This window comes from Triplophysa rosa, linkage group LG15, assembly GCF_024868665.1.
Source record: "Triplophysa rosa linkage group LG15, Trosa_1v2, whole genome shotgun sequence".
Classification (NCBI taxonomy): domain Eukaryota; kingdom Metazoa; phylum Chordata; class Actinopteri; order Cypriniformes; family Nemacheilidae; genus Triplophysa; species Triplophysa rosa.
Genome location: NC_079904.1, coordinates 21,745,609 through 21,763,539, shown reverse-complemented (window position 1 = coordinate 21,763,539; position 17,931 = coordinate 21,745,609). Strand labels below are relative to the sequence as shown.

General features: G+C 35.5%; 3 protein-coding genes across 5 annotated transcripts; all 3 read left to right on the top strand.

Annotated features, from left to right (window-relative positions):
* Window positions 1-2,577: 2,577 nt before the first annotated feature.
* Window positions 2,578-3,378, top strand: LOC130566234 (galactocerebrosidase-like). Its single transcript, XM_057353541.1, has 4 exons — window positions 2,578-2,762; window positions 2,880-2,948; window positions 3,037-3,100; window positions 3,319-3,378. The coding sequence occupies exons 1-4, from the start codon at window positions 2,634-2,636 to the stop codon at window positions 3,348-3,350; spliced, it is 294 nt and encodes a 97-aa protein (XP_057209524.1). The 5' UTR covers window positions 2,578-2,633; the 3' UTR covers window positions 3,351-3,378.
* An 11-nt stretch (window positions 3,379-3,389) lies between these two features.
* On the top strand, window positions 3,390-10,790 carry galca (galactosylceramidase a). The gene is made up of 15 exons (XM_057352193.1): window positions 3,390-3,432; window positions 3,545-3,684; window positions 3,874-4,001; window positions 4,170-4,325; window positions 4,411-4,535; window positions 5,396-5,523; window positions 6,584-6,673; window positions 6,761-6,850; window positions 7,063-7,207; window positions 7,293-7,473; window positions 7,954-8,117; window positions 9,326-9,402; window positions 9,487-9,599; window positions 10,502-10,595; window positions 10,677-10,790. Exons 1-15 carry the CDS (start codon window positions 3,390-3,392, stop codon window positions 10,788-10,790), a joined length of 1,788 nt encoding a protein of 595 aa, XP_057208176.1.
* On the top strand, window positions 9,631-17,526 carry ak7a (adenylate kinase 7a). 3 transcript variants are annotated; one of them, XM_057353538.1, is made up of 18 exons: window positions 9,631-10,595; window positions 10,677-10,829; window positions 11,218-11,326; window positions 11,780-11,874; window positions 12,544-12,654; window positions 12,925-13,008; window positions 13,097-13,185; window positions 13,308-13,398; window positions 13,955-14,032; window positions 14,101-14,250; window positions 14,382-14,510; window positions 15,053-15,158; window positions 15,519-15,647; window positions 15,729-15,794; window positions 16,383-16,580; window positions 16,700-16,920; window positions 17,099-17,257; window positions 17,385-17,526. In XM_057353538.1, exons 3-18 carry the CDS (start codon window positions 11,251-11,253, stop codon window positions 17,418-17,420), a joined length of 1,818 nt encoding a protein of 605 aa, XP_057209521.1. In that variant the 5' UTR covers window positions 9,631-10,595; window positions 10,677-10,829; window positions 11,218-11,250; the 3' UTR covers window positions 17,421-17,526. The 3 variants fall into 3 exon arrangements, with proteins under 3 accessions (XP_057209521.1, XP_057209523.1, XP_057209522.1); XM_057353540.1 differs by lacking the exon at window positions 11,780-11,874; XM_057353539.1 differs by lacking the exon at window positions 12,925-13,008.
* The last annotated feature ends 405 nt before the right edge of the window (window positions 17,527-17,931 follow it).

The following is a 17,931-nucleotide window of genomic DNA, read 5'->3' as shown; positions in this document are numbered from 1 at the left end:
ACATTACATTTTGCATGCCACCTATCTTATAATTAATATTGCCATTTACAGGGCAATGAAGGTACTACAATCTTGTGGATTTTGCCATAACTTACAAAAACTTGTCAACATGGCTTCTTTATATGAATATGAGTGCAGTATCAGGTAGATGTCAATCGCTGGCGGTTTATACATGGTTAGCCCTTACCCGCTATTTCTACAGTAATATATTGGCAACACTGTTGCCAGCTAGTTACTGTAGGTCACACATCTACAAAAGCTCTTGTTTTTAAAACTAACTCTTCCTAAATGTGCTCTAAACATGTTTGCTCAAAATTTGACCATATGGTGGGACTATTGCCATGAAGTGATGTAAACCAGTAAAAAGAATGTATAGTATTTCAATTTTCAAAAGTGCTCTCACACTATATAGACAAAATATTAACCTATAGAATGAGTCGGACACAGAGAAATGAACAATTCACATATGAATCTCAACAATGGTGACAATCAACTGAACAGCTTCATGCTGCAATGCATGCTGGGTACATAGTACAAAACTCATTCATGATTGTTTGTCACCATTGATGAGGTTTGTATGTCAAGTGTCTAATTGTGTCTCAATTGCAAAGAAAGATTTTCTGACAGAGATCTTTCCATTACAACATGTAATCACTTTACCAAACATATCTTAATAAATCTTAAATGCTATATTATTATTATTTAATGATTGAATTCTTTCAGATGTATCTTCAGTTACTAAGCAAACATAAAGTTGCGGTTCCTGTAAAGTCCCTTTCAGTGTTATTGTATAAGTGTACATTTTAAAGCTACAAGAAAGTCAAAGAGTCCAACCAAAGCAAACACTGATCGCCATAATGGTGACTTAAAACACAATTGAACCACTATGAACTAGAGTTCAATCTCAATAAGATCTTACACAGATGACAGAAATAAAGTGAAAGTGGTGTCTGTAATATGTGAAGATGTTATTGATGTTTGTGTTTAATTCTCCTCTGGTGAAATCTTGACAGATTTATTGTGTTCATCTGTTATTTACACGTGTTCATCTAAGACTGTGTGACTTAAGTGCGTTAATAGATTCTTTATAATGTATCTTCAAACAGCCATTGCAGTAGTTTACTGTAAAACACCTACAGTAACTAGCAGGCAACAGTGTTGCCAATACAGTATATTACTGTAGAAATGGCAGGTAAGGGCTAACAGTGTATGTGAAATGAGGACATGACTGCAGCTGGCCATGAGGCCCAAACCAGCATGTCCAGTGCAAAAAGGCTTTGACTTTTTGATTTTACTTAACATTACTTTATTTATCCGTTATATTGAAGAGACCTTTTTGAAGGAGTTTGGTTTACTTATGAGCAGTTGAGCTTAAATGAGACTTGGGTGTTTGTAATAGACATACAGTAGGTTATGATGTCGGCCATGATTTGTTGCAATTTTGAGGTGTTCAGTCTTATTATGATTTAAGAAAATAAATGCGATTGCTCTCATCACAAATCGACTGTTTCTAGTTTTTCCACTGACATGTCTCTTAAGTGTTGAGGACTAGTGCTGCTTTGAGCCTACATTCAGTATGAGTAAAATACTCAAGTACTGTTCAAATCAGATACTCGAAGACTTTTACTCAAGTCGTTTTGGAATTGGTGACTTGTAACTTGTAATGGAGTAATTTTCACTGCAAGGTATCTGTACTTTTACTTAAGTATGGTTTTCAGGTACTCTTTACACCTCTGCTATTATTCTTATTATTGTAAGGTTATGTAATAGCCACAACGGATAATGTAATATTTACGGATCAGAGCTGACGTATATTTGAAGAGTTTGTTTCCAAAATGGGATAATTCCGTTTTTAAAAAAAATCAAAAAACATGTTTTTTATTGTGTTATCATGTTTTATTGTGTTATTTGCTGTATTTTTTTGAAGTTACTATGGCTTAAATCAAAACAAACCAACTGCAGTTTGATTGATATTGCACAATAAAAAACATGATTTTTGACATTTAAAAACAAGAGTTATCTCATTTTGAAACAAACTCTTCATTTGTAGGCAGGCGATGTCTCCGGAGGTGTTAAAAAACTCGCTTCCGGGTCTTGCATAGAATATTGTACAAAAATACGTCGTCCCTTTTCCATTTTCATTTTGATTCAACGATTTATAGAATAAACACTTACTTAAAAATAAGTTGTCAGTTTTTATTACTTAAAAAGTGAGTTGCATTCTGGTAAGGGAAAACATCCGATGAGAGAAGTACTCTAAAAAGTAAAATAAACTAGATAAATTAAATAAATGTTGACGTTTGAATGCATTGTTCTTTTATTTGTAAGAGTCCTCGTATTTACACGAGTAGGTGCTCATACAAACAACGATGCCACTGGAATTTCTCGCGTAGCACATGACACGGAAGTTACTGTACAGGACGTCATACGCGTGCTTCGCCGGCTCTTCGCAGATCGAAGTGCGTATGACAACGAAGCATCGCGAGAGCGAATCGAAAGTCACGATCATGATATAATCTCGCGATATCATTCGCCGATCGGCTGCGCAGTGCTGCGCCTTTAAAAGTCAACACGCCCCTTACCATGTGAGAGCCTTCAGCAGCTTTTCCTCATTCGTGCGAGCGCACTCGATCATGTATACACACTCTGTGCTTTTCATAATCTCATTCAGTCTCAGGTGTTTTGCAGAATTTTATGTTATAGATGATCGGATTGGATTAGGAAGAGAGTTTGATGGCATTGGAGGATTAAGCGGAGGAGGGGTAAGTAATGTGAAAGGAAGTTCAAGCGTGCAGTCATGTTTACTAACTGTAAGTTTGTTTGTGTGTGTGTCTGGTGTCAGACATTGTGGTTGACTTAAACTGTCGTTTTGTACACAGGCCACGTCGAGGCTTCTTATAAATTATGAAGAGCCATATCGAGGCCAAATCCTGGATTTCTTGTTTAAGGTAGTCAGTCACAGGAACTACAGATGCATGACATTTTATCACATGATGTTGAGTGACCTGTTTTTATTGTTGTTTTGGTTTCATTCAGCCTAACTTTGGGGCTTCGCTGCATATCCTTAAGGTTGAAATAGGAGGTGATGCCCAAACTACAGGTCTTTTAAGAATTCTTTTCTAGATCTAAAAATTGTCTAATATCTTGAGGTCTGTGAAAACGTTAATTCTATCCACTTGAAGTGAAATTCTTCTTTGACAAAACAAATTTGGATCAACGTGTCAGCTGAATGTGTAAATGTAAACAAGTTGAACGTAAAACCATACATTTACCAAACTGACCAAGTGTTGATACCTCACATTTTTCACTGTTTGACAGACGGGACGGAGCCCTCTCATATGCACACTTAAGATGATGAAAACTTTTTCCGTGGATATGAGTGGTGGCTTATGAAAGAAGCCAAAAAAAGAAATCCAGACATCAAGCTGATCGGTAAGCGGTTCATTTCTTTTACATCCTGTGAGCTTTTGTTTACATCTACTACAAAGTGCATGCAATGTTAAGATCAGAAGTACTGAACATAATGAATGGTTTGGTTTTGAAGGTCTTCCCTGGGCATTTCCAGGATGGATCGGTCAGGGCACGCAATGGCCGTACTTTTTTCCTAACGTTACTGCTAACTATGTTGTTTCCTGGATTGTTGGTGCAAAGCAGCATCATAACCTGGACATTGACTACGTTGGGGTATGTGTGCACGATCTGCTTATTGACTGCTGTTTTAGAGGAAAATGTTTTTTTTAACTTTCCACTTTTTTCTTAGATATGGAATGAAAAAAGTTTTGATGCACAGTACATTAGGGTAAGAGAGTTAATCATTACAGTTAACGGGTTTGAGTTTTAAATACTGTATAACACCGTTTGTCATTGAACCAGGTGCTGCGGGACACTTTGGACCAACATAATTTAACAGATGTCGGGATCATCGCTGCAGATGGGGACTGGCAAATTGCTCCAGTCATGGCTAAGGATCCATATCTGAACGATGCTGTTGAGGTGATAGGGTGAGAAATGTGGTACCTTTGGTCTTATAAACACAAATTGGTGAACAAACAGCTTTAATATTAAAGGAATGTTTATGATGTAACGTAAAAATATATAAAAACTAAACTAAACATAAATAATTAATGTTTAAATAAATGGACACCTATAGACCTCTGTTCTTCCTACAGTGTCCACTATCCAGGCACCAACACAGTGAAGGAAGCTCTGTGGACTCAGAAAAAGCTTTGGTCCTCTGAAGATTACAGCACATTTAATAATGACGTTGGCGCTGGATGCTGGGCTCGCATTCTAAACCAGAACTACGTGAACGGCAGAATGACTTCGTAAGCTGTTTTCACACGTATGTAACTTGTTTCTGTTGTAGCACTTTTCATGTTCATGTGGTCAGATTACGCTGTTTCCTGTTAGGACGATATCGTGGAATCTGATAGCGAGTTACTACGAGGATCTGTCTTTTGGTGGAGATGGGTTGATGACAGCTGAGGAGCCCTGGAGTGGACATTATGTAGTGGAGTCTCCAATATGGATAACTGGTAACGCGTTTGCAAACGAATAGACTGCGTTTCATTCATTATATTCTTTTTGTAAAGGTGTAGTTGATCCAAAAATATCAATTTTGTCCCTGTTTACTCAGCCTGGTGTTGTTTTCTTCTGCTGCGGAAATGTCTTTTACACACAAATGAAAACATTACAGTGATTATGTAAATTTGAATTTGTAGCAGCATTTGAGAAATAATAAAAGGGCATTTCTAATTTGTCTCTAAGAAGATTGTACCGCGAGCTGAGTGAATCGTTACATCCCTATCCCTACGTAGGACCTATTCATTTTATTTTTCAGTTTAAACTATGGCTTTCTGTAAGGAACACACCCATTAAGTCATTGTTTTTTTATAATAATGTTTGACATAGCTCTTAATAGATCTAATAAATCACATACAAAGCTAACACGCAGCTTTGGAAGATTAAAAAATATGGCGTATAAATCGCTTTAATTACTTTCTGGCTTTATTTGACATTTTTAGCCACATATTAAAGAAAATCATGGCTGTTAATTAATAGCAATTTATCGCATCCAGAAAAAAGTTTGTGTTCACATAATAATATATGTCTGTGCGTATTTATAAAATGTATGTATATTTAGGAAATATTTGCATGCATATATACACATTTATTCATTTTTATATTTTATTTTGTTCAAAATACAAAATAAATATGCACAGTGCACAGACATATATTATGAAAACACAACTTTTTTTCTGGATGCGATTAATTGTTGAACAGCCCAAACTATTCCTTTAAAATAATGAGCTTCGAAGTGATCTACAATTGTAAGTGTTAGTTGTGTGCTACAATGACGTTATTTTTTAAAGAATTCTTTCGCTTTATCTTGTAGCACACACAACGCAATTTGCACAACCAGGCTGGTTTTATCTGCAGACCGTGGGCAATTTCACCAATGGAGGAAGTTACGTGGCCTTAACAGACCTCAAAGGGAATCTGACTATTGTAATTCAAACCATGGTGGGTGGTTAGTTGCTATATTTTTCGGTCTTGTGAAGGTCACTAGTTCAGTGACTCATTTACTTTGATCTTCGTGCATAAAATGTGTATTTATAAAAACATACACATACAAAAACATTTATATATAATTTAAATTATTGGTAAATATAAATAAACACATGTAAATATTTCCTAAATATGTATACATGTTTGCGTATGTGTTTATGAATACAAAATTAATATGTGCAGTACACAGACATATATTATGTAAAGACAAACTTTTATTCTGGATGCGATTAATGGCGATTAATCGTTTGACAGCCCTGGTGTATGGAAGCATATTGGTAGCTATTTTCAATTTGAAATGCAATACGCAAAATGGCAATGCAGTATGTATTATGACAATGCAATTGTGTATTTAAATATACATTTAAATAACATATGTGCAACATTAAGTGCAAAATGAAAATAAAAATTCAATTACATTTGCCAGTTCCTACACTAGTTTTAGTGTGCATGCGATTTAATGTTCTTATCAGCTCTGCAGCCGCACATCCATGCACGTAACGAGCGATGCTGGCTCCGCCTTTACGCAATGACGCTGTATTGGGGAGGGGGCGTGGCCAGCTCGAAATGCATTTTCAAGTCCACTTTGAATTTTGCAACACCCAACGCGCTGTGTGTAAATGAAAATGCATCCCAAATGTTCAACCTGTTAATGCATTTAGGAAAAATAACATTTGGATTTACATTTTGCTAAAGTTTTGCTTGACTATCTTAAACTTATATAATCAATCCGGGGAATGCATTTTCATTTTCATTTTGCAACTTAAAGAGCGTTAAAAATACCCATTTAAATAACTTATTAAAACTAGTGGAACTGACAAATGTAATTGATATAATTGAATTTTTATTTTCATTTTGCACATATGTTATTTCAAATGTATATTTAAATACACAATTGCATTGTCATTTTACACACTGCATTGCCATTTTGCGTATTGCATTTCAAATTGAAAATAGCTACCAATATGCTTCCATACTGGTGCACGATGAACACTCCTCCTTTCTTTTTATATAGACACACAATCACTCGGAGTGCATCCGACCGCCTCTACCGCAGTTTGATGTGTCCCCGCAAACAGTCACTTTTCAGCTCAAAGGTTCTTTTGTAAGTTGACTTTTGTCTGATCTTGACATTTGCATGCGGCTATTTGTAAACCTTGGGGCTTAACATAACGTCGTCTGTGTTTTTTAGGCACATCTTACTGAACTTCAAGTGTGGTACTCAAAACTGGATTTTGAGACCAAAAACGATACCCTTTTAAATAAAAGAAGACCTATTAAGGTAATGCTTGCTAAGGAAATTATAACTGTTCATTTACGGTTAGAGACTCAAACAAACCTCTGATGCAAAGTATTACATTTTCAGTGCATTGTTTATACAGACATGAATGTAACCGTGAGGTTTGTTGGGCAAAAAAAAGCCTACCATTGAATTTATTTTCAGAATAAGCGGTTTCCCTCAAAAAAGGAACATTTCTTCCTGTTTTTACACAGGTCTATGACTTTTCCTTTACACTAAAATTAGATGTTGATGAAGTTTACACAATCACATCCATCACTACTGGTCAGAAAGGTTTCTACCCTGAGCCCCCCAAACCATCCTTGTTTCCAAAAAATTACTCTGATGATTTCACTGTTGGTAAGTGCTTCAAGGAATATTACAGTACGCTTGCTTTAAATTGATCGACATGTCTAACAGAATACAACTGTCTTTTGGAACTAAGATAACCCTTCATTCTCTGAGGCTCCATATTTTGCTGATCAAACCGGCGTGTTCGAGTACTTCAGAAATGTCACAGACGTTGGCCCACATGCCTTCACCTTACGGCAGGTGATCACGGAGCGGCCGGTTTGCTGGGCTACAGATGCCGACCAGACAATCAGCATCATCGGGGACTACAGCTGGTGTGTTTTGTCATTATTTAAATGACCTGTTTATGCATTATGCGTTTATGTGAGTTTTGATTATATGACTGATGATAAAGGTGTCATTCTGCTGATGGGATTGGTTGTAGCTGTTTAGGCTATATATCTGTAATTAATGTATTATTACATTAACTGTTGTGCTGGAGTTGTGCTATGAATTATTATATCATGAGTAATAATAAAAGTTAGACCTACATTATAAGTGAGACTGAATAAGACACATTCAACAAAGCTGTTCACACTTTTTTGTAGGTGTGTGCCAGCCAGGTTTATTCAGTTGCAGTTTAGGAATTGTGCGGTTTTCAAATATTCAGACTCTAATGTGATCTCTACTGGATGTTGTCCCCTGCAAAAGGAATTTGAGAATATAGTAGTCGACTTTAGTTTTCTGCTTGGTTTCAGATCAGACTGTATAAAAAATCTCTCTCTGCTGACTGTATTGTCTGTATTTTTCAACAGGACAGACCTCAGTGTGTCATGTGACGTGCTTCTTGAAACTCCCAACACTGGAGGTGTGTTCCTGGCAGCCAGGGTTGATCAAGGAGGAGAGTCCATCAGACGAGCAAAGGGTGTCTTTTATTGGCTTTACGCAAATGGAACCTATAAAGTGTCAAATGACATAGGTAACCATTAGTTTTCCATTACGCTATTTGGAATCTCATTATATAGACCGTTTCTGCAGCAACAACATAAACGCTATGTGGCCCAAACTTAACTTCCGGTAGACCACTGCAAAAAAAATAATAATAATAACTTGAGTTGTTTTAATTCAATCAAATTGATATACAATAAAATATTAATGTGATGCAATGTAGTATTGTAATATTCATATATATAATGTAATATTCATATAAATTAGCTAAACAATAAATTATTATATTACAACCAAACACAGTTAACTTTGGGCCAGGCGCGTGCGTCCAATGAAACCGTCTATAGCAGGGGTTGTCAACCTATTTGACTCCAAGGCCTCCCACTGTATTCAACACTATTCAAAGGCCCCCCTTCCACTCACAAAATCTCATAATTCCTACCCAATAAAATATTTCAGAGCTTGATATTAACTGGAAAATTGTTTATTCAATGTAAAAATGAGGTTTTTTGTAGTTTCAAAATTTCAATGCTCATTTTGTCTAATTTTAAATTATTAGTCATCCTGAGTCCCCCTTGGAAGTCAGCTGGGGCCCCCTTGCGGGCCACGGCCCCCCTGATTAGAACCACTGGTCTATAGACAAATATTTGTAATCGTTTTTGCACAAATCTATTGCACAATATGTTTTTGCTAATTGCACAGTATTACAAGTATAAAATAAAAATGTCCTGATTATTTACTCACCCCCATGTCATTCAAGACGTCCATGTCTTTATTTCTTTAGTCGAAAAGAAATTAAGGTTTGAGGAGAACATTCCAGGATTTTTCTCCATATAATGGACTTCAACGGGGACCAATGGGTTTAAGGTCCAAATTTCAGTTTCATCGCAGCTTCAAAGGGCTGTATGACACCAGTTGATAAATAAGGGTGTCGTCTAGCGAAATAATTAGTCATTTGGAAAAGTCGTGAAACCTTCATTTCTTTTTGACTGATGAAATAAAGACATAGACGTCTTGGATGACAAGGGGTGAGTAAATTTCCAGGAAATTTTAATTCTGACATGAACTACTCATTTAAATTAATATTCCTATTTTTTTCTTAATTGTATTTTTTATTTTTACTATATATTTATCTTAATAAAAATGATTATTATTTAATGAAATGTCTGAACTAACTATTGTGACAGATTTTTATGCATTCTATTAATTATTATCAAATGTTTTTTGTCCGTAATAAAGGTGGACAAAGAGTTCTTGCTGAAGGGCTTTCGGGAACAAGGGCAGGTGTATGGTACTCGATAACTCTTAGTGTCAAGGTAACATCTATGTCTTATGTTATTTTTAGTAGCCATTTTACACAATCGTTTGTGACATAAAACTGTGGATATTTTGGTCTGCAGGGATATTTTGCCTCTGGGATGCTGAATGGCTACCCACTGTGGAAGAACGCTGTTGTCCTTGAGCCCAAGAGAGGTTGGGCAGCACTAGGAACTCTGTCGTTTGAATATGCGCAGTTTGATAATTTTCAAGTGCTTGTCGATTCCTGATCACTTTGAGTCTTCACACCCATGTTTACATGAACATTGCACACTTTCTGCATTATGGGAAAATTCACCTAATGTTTTTTCTTGTTTAATGGCAGATTAACACACTGTGATGAATATATATTTGATGTAATAATCTTCTGATACTTTTTTCTGGATTTTTTGTTGTTGATTGTTAATGTGCAATGGGACAACGAATGTGCAAATGACCCTGATGGTCACAGCAGATGATGTATGACAGTATGCTATTGTATAATTATGTGTAGTTCCCTTAGGAAAATTAACCATGATATTAATATATTAAAAATGTAGTAAAGTTTTGGTTACCATAGTTTACTACTAATATTATGGTTAAAGTGATACTTCACCCAAGAATGAAAATGAAAATTCTGTCATTTACTCACTTTCGCGTTGTTCCAAATCTGTATAAATGTCTTTGTTCTGAACAGAGAAAGATATTTGGAAGAATGCTTATAACCAGACAGATCACCCCCCCTTGTGTATTATGGTATACACAAAAGAAGACATTTTGAAGAATGTGGGGCACTTTTGACTACCATTGTATCTTTTCCTAGTATGGTAGGCAATGGTGGCGAAGTAGAGTGTAGTTCCTGATGTCATAAGTAGGCTACCATATTTAAACTGTGTTTACTGTGGTAAAATCATGGGTAATATTCGTAAGGGTTAGTGGTGGGTTATTTTATAGTTTGGTCAACAACTAATCTGAGGCGAGCAGTGTCCAAGCTCCACTGTAGCATATGTCAACAAATGAAATGTTTTATAATCGTTTTTAAAATGAAAAGGGATTTTACATCGGGATTTTTTCAATAAAATAGCATTTAAGAAAGGTGCTCGTGTTTGTTGTCTATAGCAACCAAACAAACATGGCCAACAGCCGCGCGAGCAGCACTAAACGAGTCTTTATCAACAACATCGATTCATACTCGTCCAGATATATCGCTCAGGTAAACAAGAGACTTCACCGACTGAATAAAACATATAATATATAACACGGGTGCTGGTGTTTAATGTTATGTTATGTTCAGTTCTTGTCCTCGTGTGTGGTCGGGCAATCTCTGGATGATGGTGATGAAGAAGACGACAAACATCCAGCGTCTTCAAAAGACACTTTCAGCATATTCGGAACAGTTGCGGATTAAGATGGAGAAAAGCTCAATTTCGCGTCGGAGAAATATTCGGTTAGTAAATCCTGTATTCTTTAAATATATTTACTTCTTCGATTTTAACATTACACAACAACACTGTAGCTTATGACTGCAGACTGTGACTTTTATTACTTGAAACCTATTTCTTAACACTGCGTTCAGCGTTTTCGGTCATGTCATCCCTGTGTGACGTGACGTGCGCGCGCTCGCGTGTGCAGTGCCAGCACATGCACAAAGTTCTTCATGCGCGCTCATCAGTCATTTATCACGACTGTTTTCATGTTACCTAGATAATCTGTTTATAGCCTTTGTTTTGTGTCTTGTGGGCTATACACATCTGTTATGCTTATTCCGATTATTACTAAATAAAATCAAGAGGCTGTCAGCGTGCTTTTTAAAACAGTCTCGCGTCATATTTCAGCTTCTGAGTCGAGACGAGCTTCTGCAGTGTCTGATGCAGTGTGATGTTATTGTGTATAATATCACGGAAAACGCTGATCTGATAGATGAGGCGACATGGGCCATATCAGGTGACAACCTTGTTTTGTGTCTATAAAATAGCTCACTATAAGACCAAGTTCAATTACATTTACTGTTCTTCACTCACCCTCATGTCACTCCAAACCTTTTATGTTTTTGTTTTTTTACAAAAAGATGAACGGATTGTCTGGGTTGCTTCTTTCCATATTAAGCTCCAAAATAGACTAAATACATCAAAACAATAGTCTACAACTAGTGAACATTTGAAGACATTTTTAGCCGTACAATAGCTTTATCTGAGGAACGGACTCATATTAGCAAATTTTTTATTGATAACCGTTTACCCCTCCATAATCCTCCCCTCCAATCCAAATTTTAGAACGGCATGAAGGTGAATAGATTATTGCAACATTTTCATTCATTCATAGAAGAACTTTTACTTTGTCCATTTTTTTCTTTATCAATACAATATATTAAATGTATTATTTCTGTATTTAACATAGCTCTACACTCTGAAATCGAACATTTTAGTGCCCCCAAAATATTTATCCTATTGTCAACCATCATGACATGGGCTATGACTAAACCAGCTGAACCTGTAAGTGCCTTTAAGATCCTATGGTCCTAACTATTTATTATTATACTGTACATATGATCACATCCATTACGTTCAATTATTATTGTTTTATTTTTAGACAAATATTTATTGTTATCAGTGTTGGGTGTAACTAGTTACTAAGTAATTAGTTACTGTAATTTAATTACTTTTCCTTGAAAAAGTAAAGTAAGGGATTACTCTTATTTTTTCTGTAATATATTTAGTTACTTCTGATGTAATTAAACTAAATACTTTGTGTAATATATGTGTGTGCAATAGTGGAATTGACATCAAAATTCAAAGTCTAGCTTTAAAATCTGTGCTTTAATGTATAATTCTCACATTTGTAATTAATAATACTACTTTATGTAGTTTTATATTATTTATTTGAATGAATTAAAAGAGCCGTTTCATGTCTATCCTTGAATCACTTAACTCATCAAGGTTGATGTAGGATATAGAAAGTAATTAGTAATAAGTAATTAAATACTTTTTGAAGAGAGTAATTTGTACAGTAATCTAATTACATTATCAAATATGTAATTAGTAACTAGTAATTAATTACTTTTTCAGAGTAACTTACCAACACTGATCGTTATACATACATTATACATTACAGTTAACATGAATAAAAAGGCTAAATGTTACTTTATGTGATTTAAAATTAAGGACGATCCTGAGATTCCTTTGACTGAAGATGACTACAGGAGAAGAAGACCACATCCAAACTTTAAAGAACACACAAGCACAGAGAAACTTGTGCTTAAACTTGGAAAAACTGTAAATATGAATCCAGAACCATGCCTACATCATAAATTCTGTGGGGTCCAAAAGTGTCATACCACAAGTGAAACTGCTTCTTTTTTTCCCCTTTTTTAATTTGTTATAAATTATGTTATCAACAATAACCATTCTAGTCATATTGTAATGTAAAACTAATGTTTTTAAAGGGACATTTCAATAAAATGTGGTTTTCGAATTTTGGGCCCTGTTGTAAGTTTTATTTAACATAGCTCAACATTAAAACAACTTGCTGATTTTGTCTTACAGAAAAAGTCAAAGCTGGCTACTTATGTTGTAACAGCAGGGTTGCAGTACGGCATGGGCGAGAATGTGTTCCACTTTTTTTTCAAAGTACTTAAATGACTATAGTTTGTGAGTACAGAATAATTGTTTGTCATAATGTAAAATCACAGTTTGTTACCTGTTGACTTTCCCTCAGGCAGCTTGGCTTGGACAGCGTAGCAGCGTTCCAATTTTTGGGCCCGGCACAAATATCATTCCAACAATTCACATCCACGACCTTTCAAGGTTTGAGAAAACTACATGTTACAGACTAATATAGAAAATGTTACAGTGTTGCAATTGTGTCGATTCATGTTTTGTTTTACTCTCGAAATCATTTTCATATTTTGTCAATATTTCTTTTGTAGAGTGGTACAAAACATCATTGATCACCGACCAAAAACCCATTACTTCATTGCTGTGGATGAATCCAAGAACACTTTTGAAGACATTGTGAAAGTATAAAATCATTTGACGTTCCATCTTTTTCTGTCTGTGTTAGATATTGCACTGAATGCAATTAGTCAAAAGCGTGCTACGGAGTATGCAAGAATACATTTACATTTAGTCATTTAGCAGACGCTTTTATCCAAAGCGACTTACAGAGAGTTCAGGGAGCAATAAAGCGATATGTCATACAGGAGCAATAATACAATAGGTGCTAATACAAATTTACTAGTTTCAACAAAAGCCAGATCAATACCTGTTGAGAGAAAGAGAGAGGGTTAGTGTTTTTTTCTTCTCATTTGTCTGTCACAGAAGAGATGGGTTTTAAGTAGTTTTTTTGAATGTTGTGAGGGATGTGGTTGACCGGACTGCACCAGGAAAGTGATTTACTGCCCTTATGAGAAGGCAATACAAGACGCCGCTGGTTTGCTGAACGCATGGTTCTTGATGGGGTGTAGGAGGGTGTGAAAGTATGCCGGTGCAGATCCAGTGTGAAAGTATGCCGGTGATAGTCCTGTAGGCAAGCATTGATAAAAAATAACTAGAATGCATCTATCTGTGTCCTTAGGCCATTGCTTCTGCTCTGGGTTCTGGAAAAACAGAAACAGTCCCAAAAGAGGAAGCCTGTGGCACAAAGGAAGTTACGGTATGCTTTTAGCTGAACACATTTTTGTCACATTATAAACAATATAGAATTTGTGAATATATTTTCAGGAAACTGGCTTGCATAACCTCAGTGTCAACCTTCGGGCCGAGTCCATTTTCTTAAAGGACAGATTTAACCTCCGATGGGATTGTGAAACTGGAATAGTCGATAACATATTTACTGTGGTGGAGGAATACAAACGGACAAGGCAACTGCTGGTGAGCAATACAGTATATGTTTAGTTGTTTTATTTTTGTTGAGTTTTTTAATATAGTCATCACACTTCTTGAGTATGCGGTTTTAGACTGCTTGCAGGTTGTTTAACATTTTATTCTTGTTTTGTATTTAGCCAAAAAAGATCTGTCTTCTTGGCCCCGCCGCAGTTGGCAAAAGTTCAGTGGCTGAAAAGCTGTGCAAATATTACAAACTTCAACATATTCATGTGAAGGAAGCCATCGATGAGAAAATCAGAAAACTGGTAAGAGCTGCATATAGCAGATAGTATATTGCAATGGCTCGGAAAGGTTATTGGACAGTTAAGCCAATCCTTAAAGGAATAGTTCACCCAAAAATGAAAATGCCGTCATGAATACTCAATTTGCTCTAAACCTGTATACATTTCTTTGTTTGGTTGAAAACTAAAAAGAAATTTGGAAGAATGTTAGCAACTGAGATTTCTGGGGCACCATTGACTACCGAAGTAAATATTTTGAAGGAAACCGTTCTGGGGCACCTCCTACAACCATTTTAATGGTAGTCAATGGTGCTCCAGAAATCTCAGTTGCTAACATTCTTCCAAATATCTTTAATTGTGTTCAACATAATTATACACAATGTATACAGGTTTGGAACATCTAGAGGGTGAGCAATTCATAACAGAATTTGCGATTTTAGAATTGTCAAAACAAATGTCATTGTGTTACAGTTTATTTACAAGTTATTAGATCAAGTGGAATTGATTTGAAAAACAGTTGAAATATCGGAATGAAGCATACTGAGTATCTGACTGCATGTTTTTAGGAAGAACTACTTGAAGAAAATGAGAAGACAAGCGAGAATGAAGAAATGCTCAGTGATGCTCAAAAGCAGCTTGAAACTCTTAAGAACAACATGCTTGAGAATGACGGTATGCATTGAGTGAAGCTTTAACACCATTCAGGTCTATGTTTTTGTTTGATTGTTTAAAAAACGTTTTTGTAGAGACCGTTTCAGCGGCAAAAACAAACGTTATGTGGTCCAAACTTAACTTCCAGTAGACCTCCGCGAAGAATCAGTAACTGTTGAGTAGTTTTAATGTAATTTATACAATAAATATACAATAAAATAATAATATAAATTAAATATAAAATAATTTGTTATATTATAACCAAACACAGTTAACTTCAGGCCAGGCGTGAGCATCCAATGAAACCGTCAGTAAAGATGTAATAGGAGTTCACAAAAATATGTGTAACAAACTTAAAATTTGTGTTGTGTTTTCTTGCAGGCCAGTTGGATGAGCAACACGTGATATATATCATAAGAGAGAAACTCAATTCAGTGCCCAGCAGGAATAAAGGATTTGTTCTGGACGGCTACCCAAACACCTATGCGCAAGCTAAAGATCTTTTCCGTGGTCAGCAAACAAAACATTGAATGAATAAATTAAACAGAATTACAACTTTTATTACCTAAAAATGTGCTAAATGTTTTTCAGACGAGAACATGGAGGCAGAGGACACCAGATCAACAATCCCCAGTTATAGTGAGGTGTTGATTCCAGGTTGGTCATGTACAGAAAGACATGGGCGGTATTAGTCGGTTAGTTTTGATTTTAGTTTTATTTCGTTTATCTTTTAAATTAGCTTCTAGTCTTAGATTTTTTTATGTTCATTTTAGTTCAATATTTAGCAGCTTTGTTATATGCTCTTGCCATTTTTATTTCTTTGTGTATTTTTTTATGATGCTATATAAGATTAATTCATTTTAGTGTTGTTTATTATTATAATTGTAGTGCTTTAAACGTATTTCAGTTTATTTTTGAAGCTAATTTTTTTATTAATTCATTTTTCCCCAGTAATTTTTAAGCCAATATTTGATTTGATTTCAATAAACAAAAACGCTTTCAAACTTTTAATTTTAGTAAACTAAAATAACCTTTGTTAGTCAGGCATGTCCAATCCAATAACAGTATTGCATGTACGTAAATGTATTGATGATAGTTCATGAGATATCCAAAGCAATCCATTTCCAGTATAAAATGGATAAAAAAAATAATTCTATTTTTTTCTTGTTTAACTTAGAAATACATTGAACTATGAAAATCAAATGGCTTGTGAATGCGGTTTCATCAAGACTTTTTCCCCATTAGAGTTCATCTTCTCACTTGATGCCACAGACGAATTTCTTAAGGAGCGTGTTCGAAATCTTCCACAGAATGTGGCAGAGGACAAGCACTACACGCAAGATGAGTTTACAGAGAGACTTGCAAAATTCAGAGAAGCTTTGGCAGAAGACGAGTCTGTTCTTGACTATTTCGATGAGCTGGAAATTCACCCTGAACACATCGGTTAGGAACAGAAACCAATGTTGTTGTGGTCAAATAAGAAAATGCCATTCCATCAAATTGTTGCTTGTTATGAAGCAATATCGTATATAGACACTAATATTTGGTGCCGTCATTTTCAGTGATTGACAGTGTTGATGACTGTGAGAATATGGTGGTGTTGGAGAAGATTATTAAATCGGTGGGACGGCCATTGAACTACGGTTTGACTCCAGAGGAAATAGAGGAGGAGAGGAAGAAGAAGGAAGCGATATCTCAACAGGAGCTCAAACAGAAACAAGTTGAAAATGAACTCAGGGAGACGGAGGACCATGCCGAAATGACCGCGCTTCTGGAGGAATGGGTACGTTTCTCAAAAAATGTGAAACAAAGCAAAATATACCTCTCGTTTTATAAATGTATCATGAAAATCGAGTGTACTTGCTTACTATGAAATACAATACCTGACAACCAAGCACAGATTTTAAAACTACTGTAAAGTTTAATATTCATTTGTTGTTGTTGTCTATGTGGATGTGTAGAGCAGGAACCTGGCTGAGGTGAAGAGGCAGGAACATGAGATTTTAGAGGCACAGTCTGTTCCCATGAGGCACTACCTTATGAAATATGTCATGCCTACTGTTACACAAGGACTGGTGGACTGCTGTAAGGTCAAACCTGATGACCCCGTGGAGTTTTTGGTATCACCTTTACATTTATTCATTTAGCAGGCGCTTTCACTCAAAGCAACTAAATACTTATTCTCGTAACATTTCACCATAAAACTATTTATTTAGGATTACATGGTGTTCTTTTACTCCTTTTCAGGCTGAATATCTATTCCAGAACAACTCTGAAGATTAGCGTATAATGATTTATTAATGAAACATGTAAAATGATTTATTGATTCATTATTTGTCAATTAATGAATAATTATCAACGTAATTAATTGTGTTTTCGTTAATTAATAATAAAGTCTTTTAAAAATTGTTTCTGTCTTTTTGTTATGAATAATTGTTTTATAATCACAATGATATTAAGGTGCAAAGTGGCTTGAAATGAACTTCAGTGACTTGTGAGTCTCGTCATATTGATTTCCATCGGCAGTGGAAGTGAAGACTAAAACTCCCATCATTCCTCTCTCCTTCACATCGTCACCAAGCTACGCTTTTGTTATATGTGTTATTGTTAATGTTTTGCAATCTTTAGCGGAAAAAGACATAATGACTTACAGATAAGTGTGTTTACTTTGTGGTCCATGCATAGATGTCTGAAGTCAAACGTGTTCAGTGTTGGGCAAGTTACTCTGAAAAAGTAATTAATTACTAGTTACAAATTACATATTCAGTAGTGTAATTCGATTACTGTACAAATT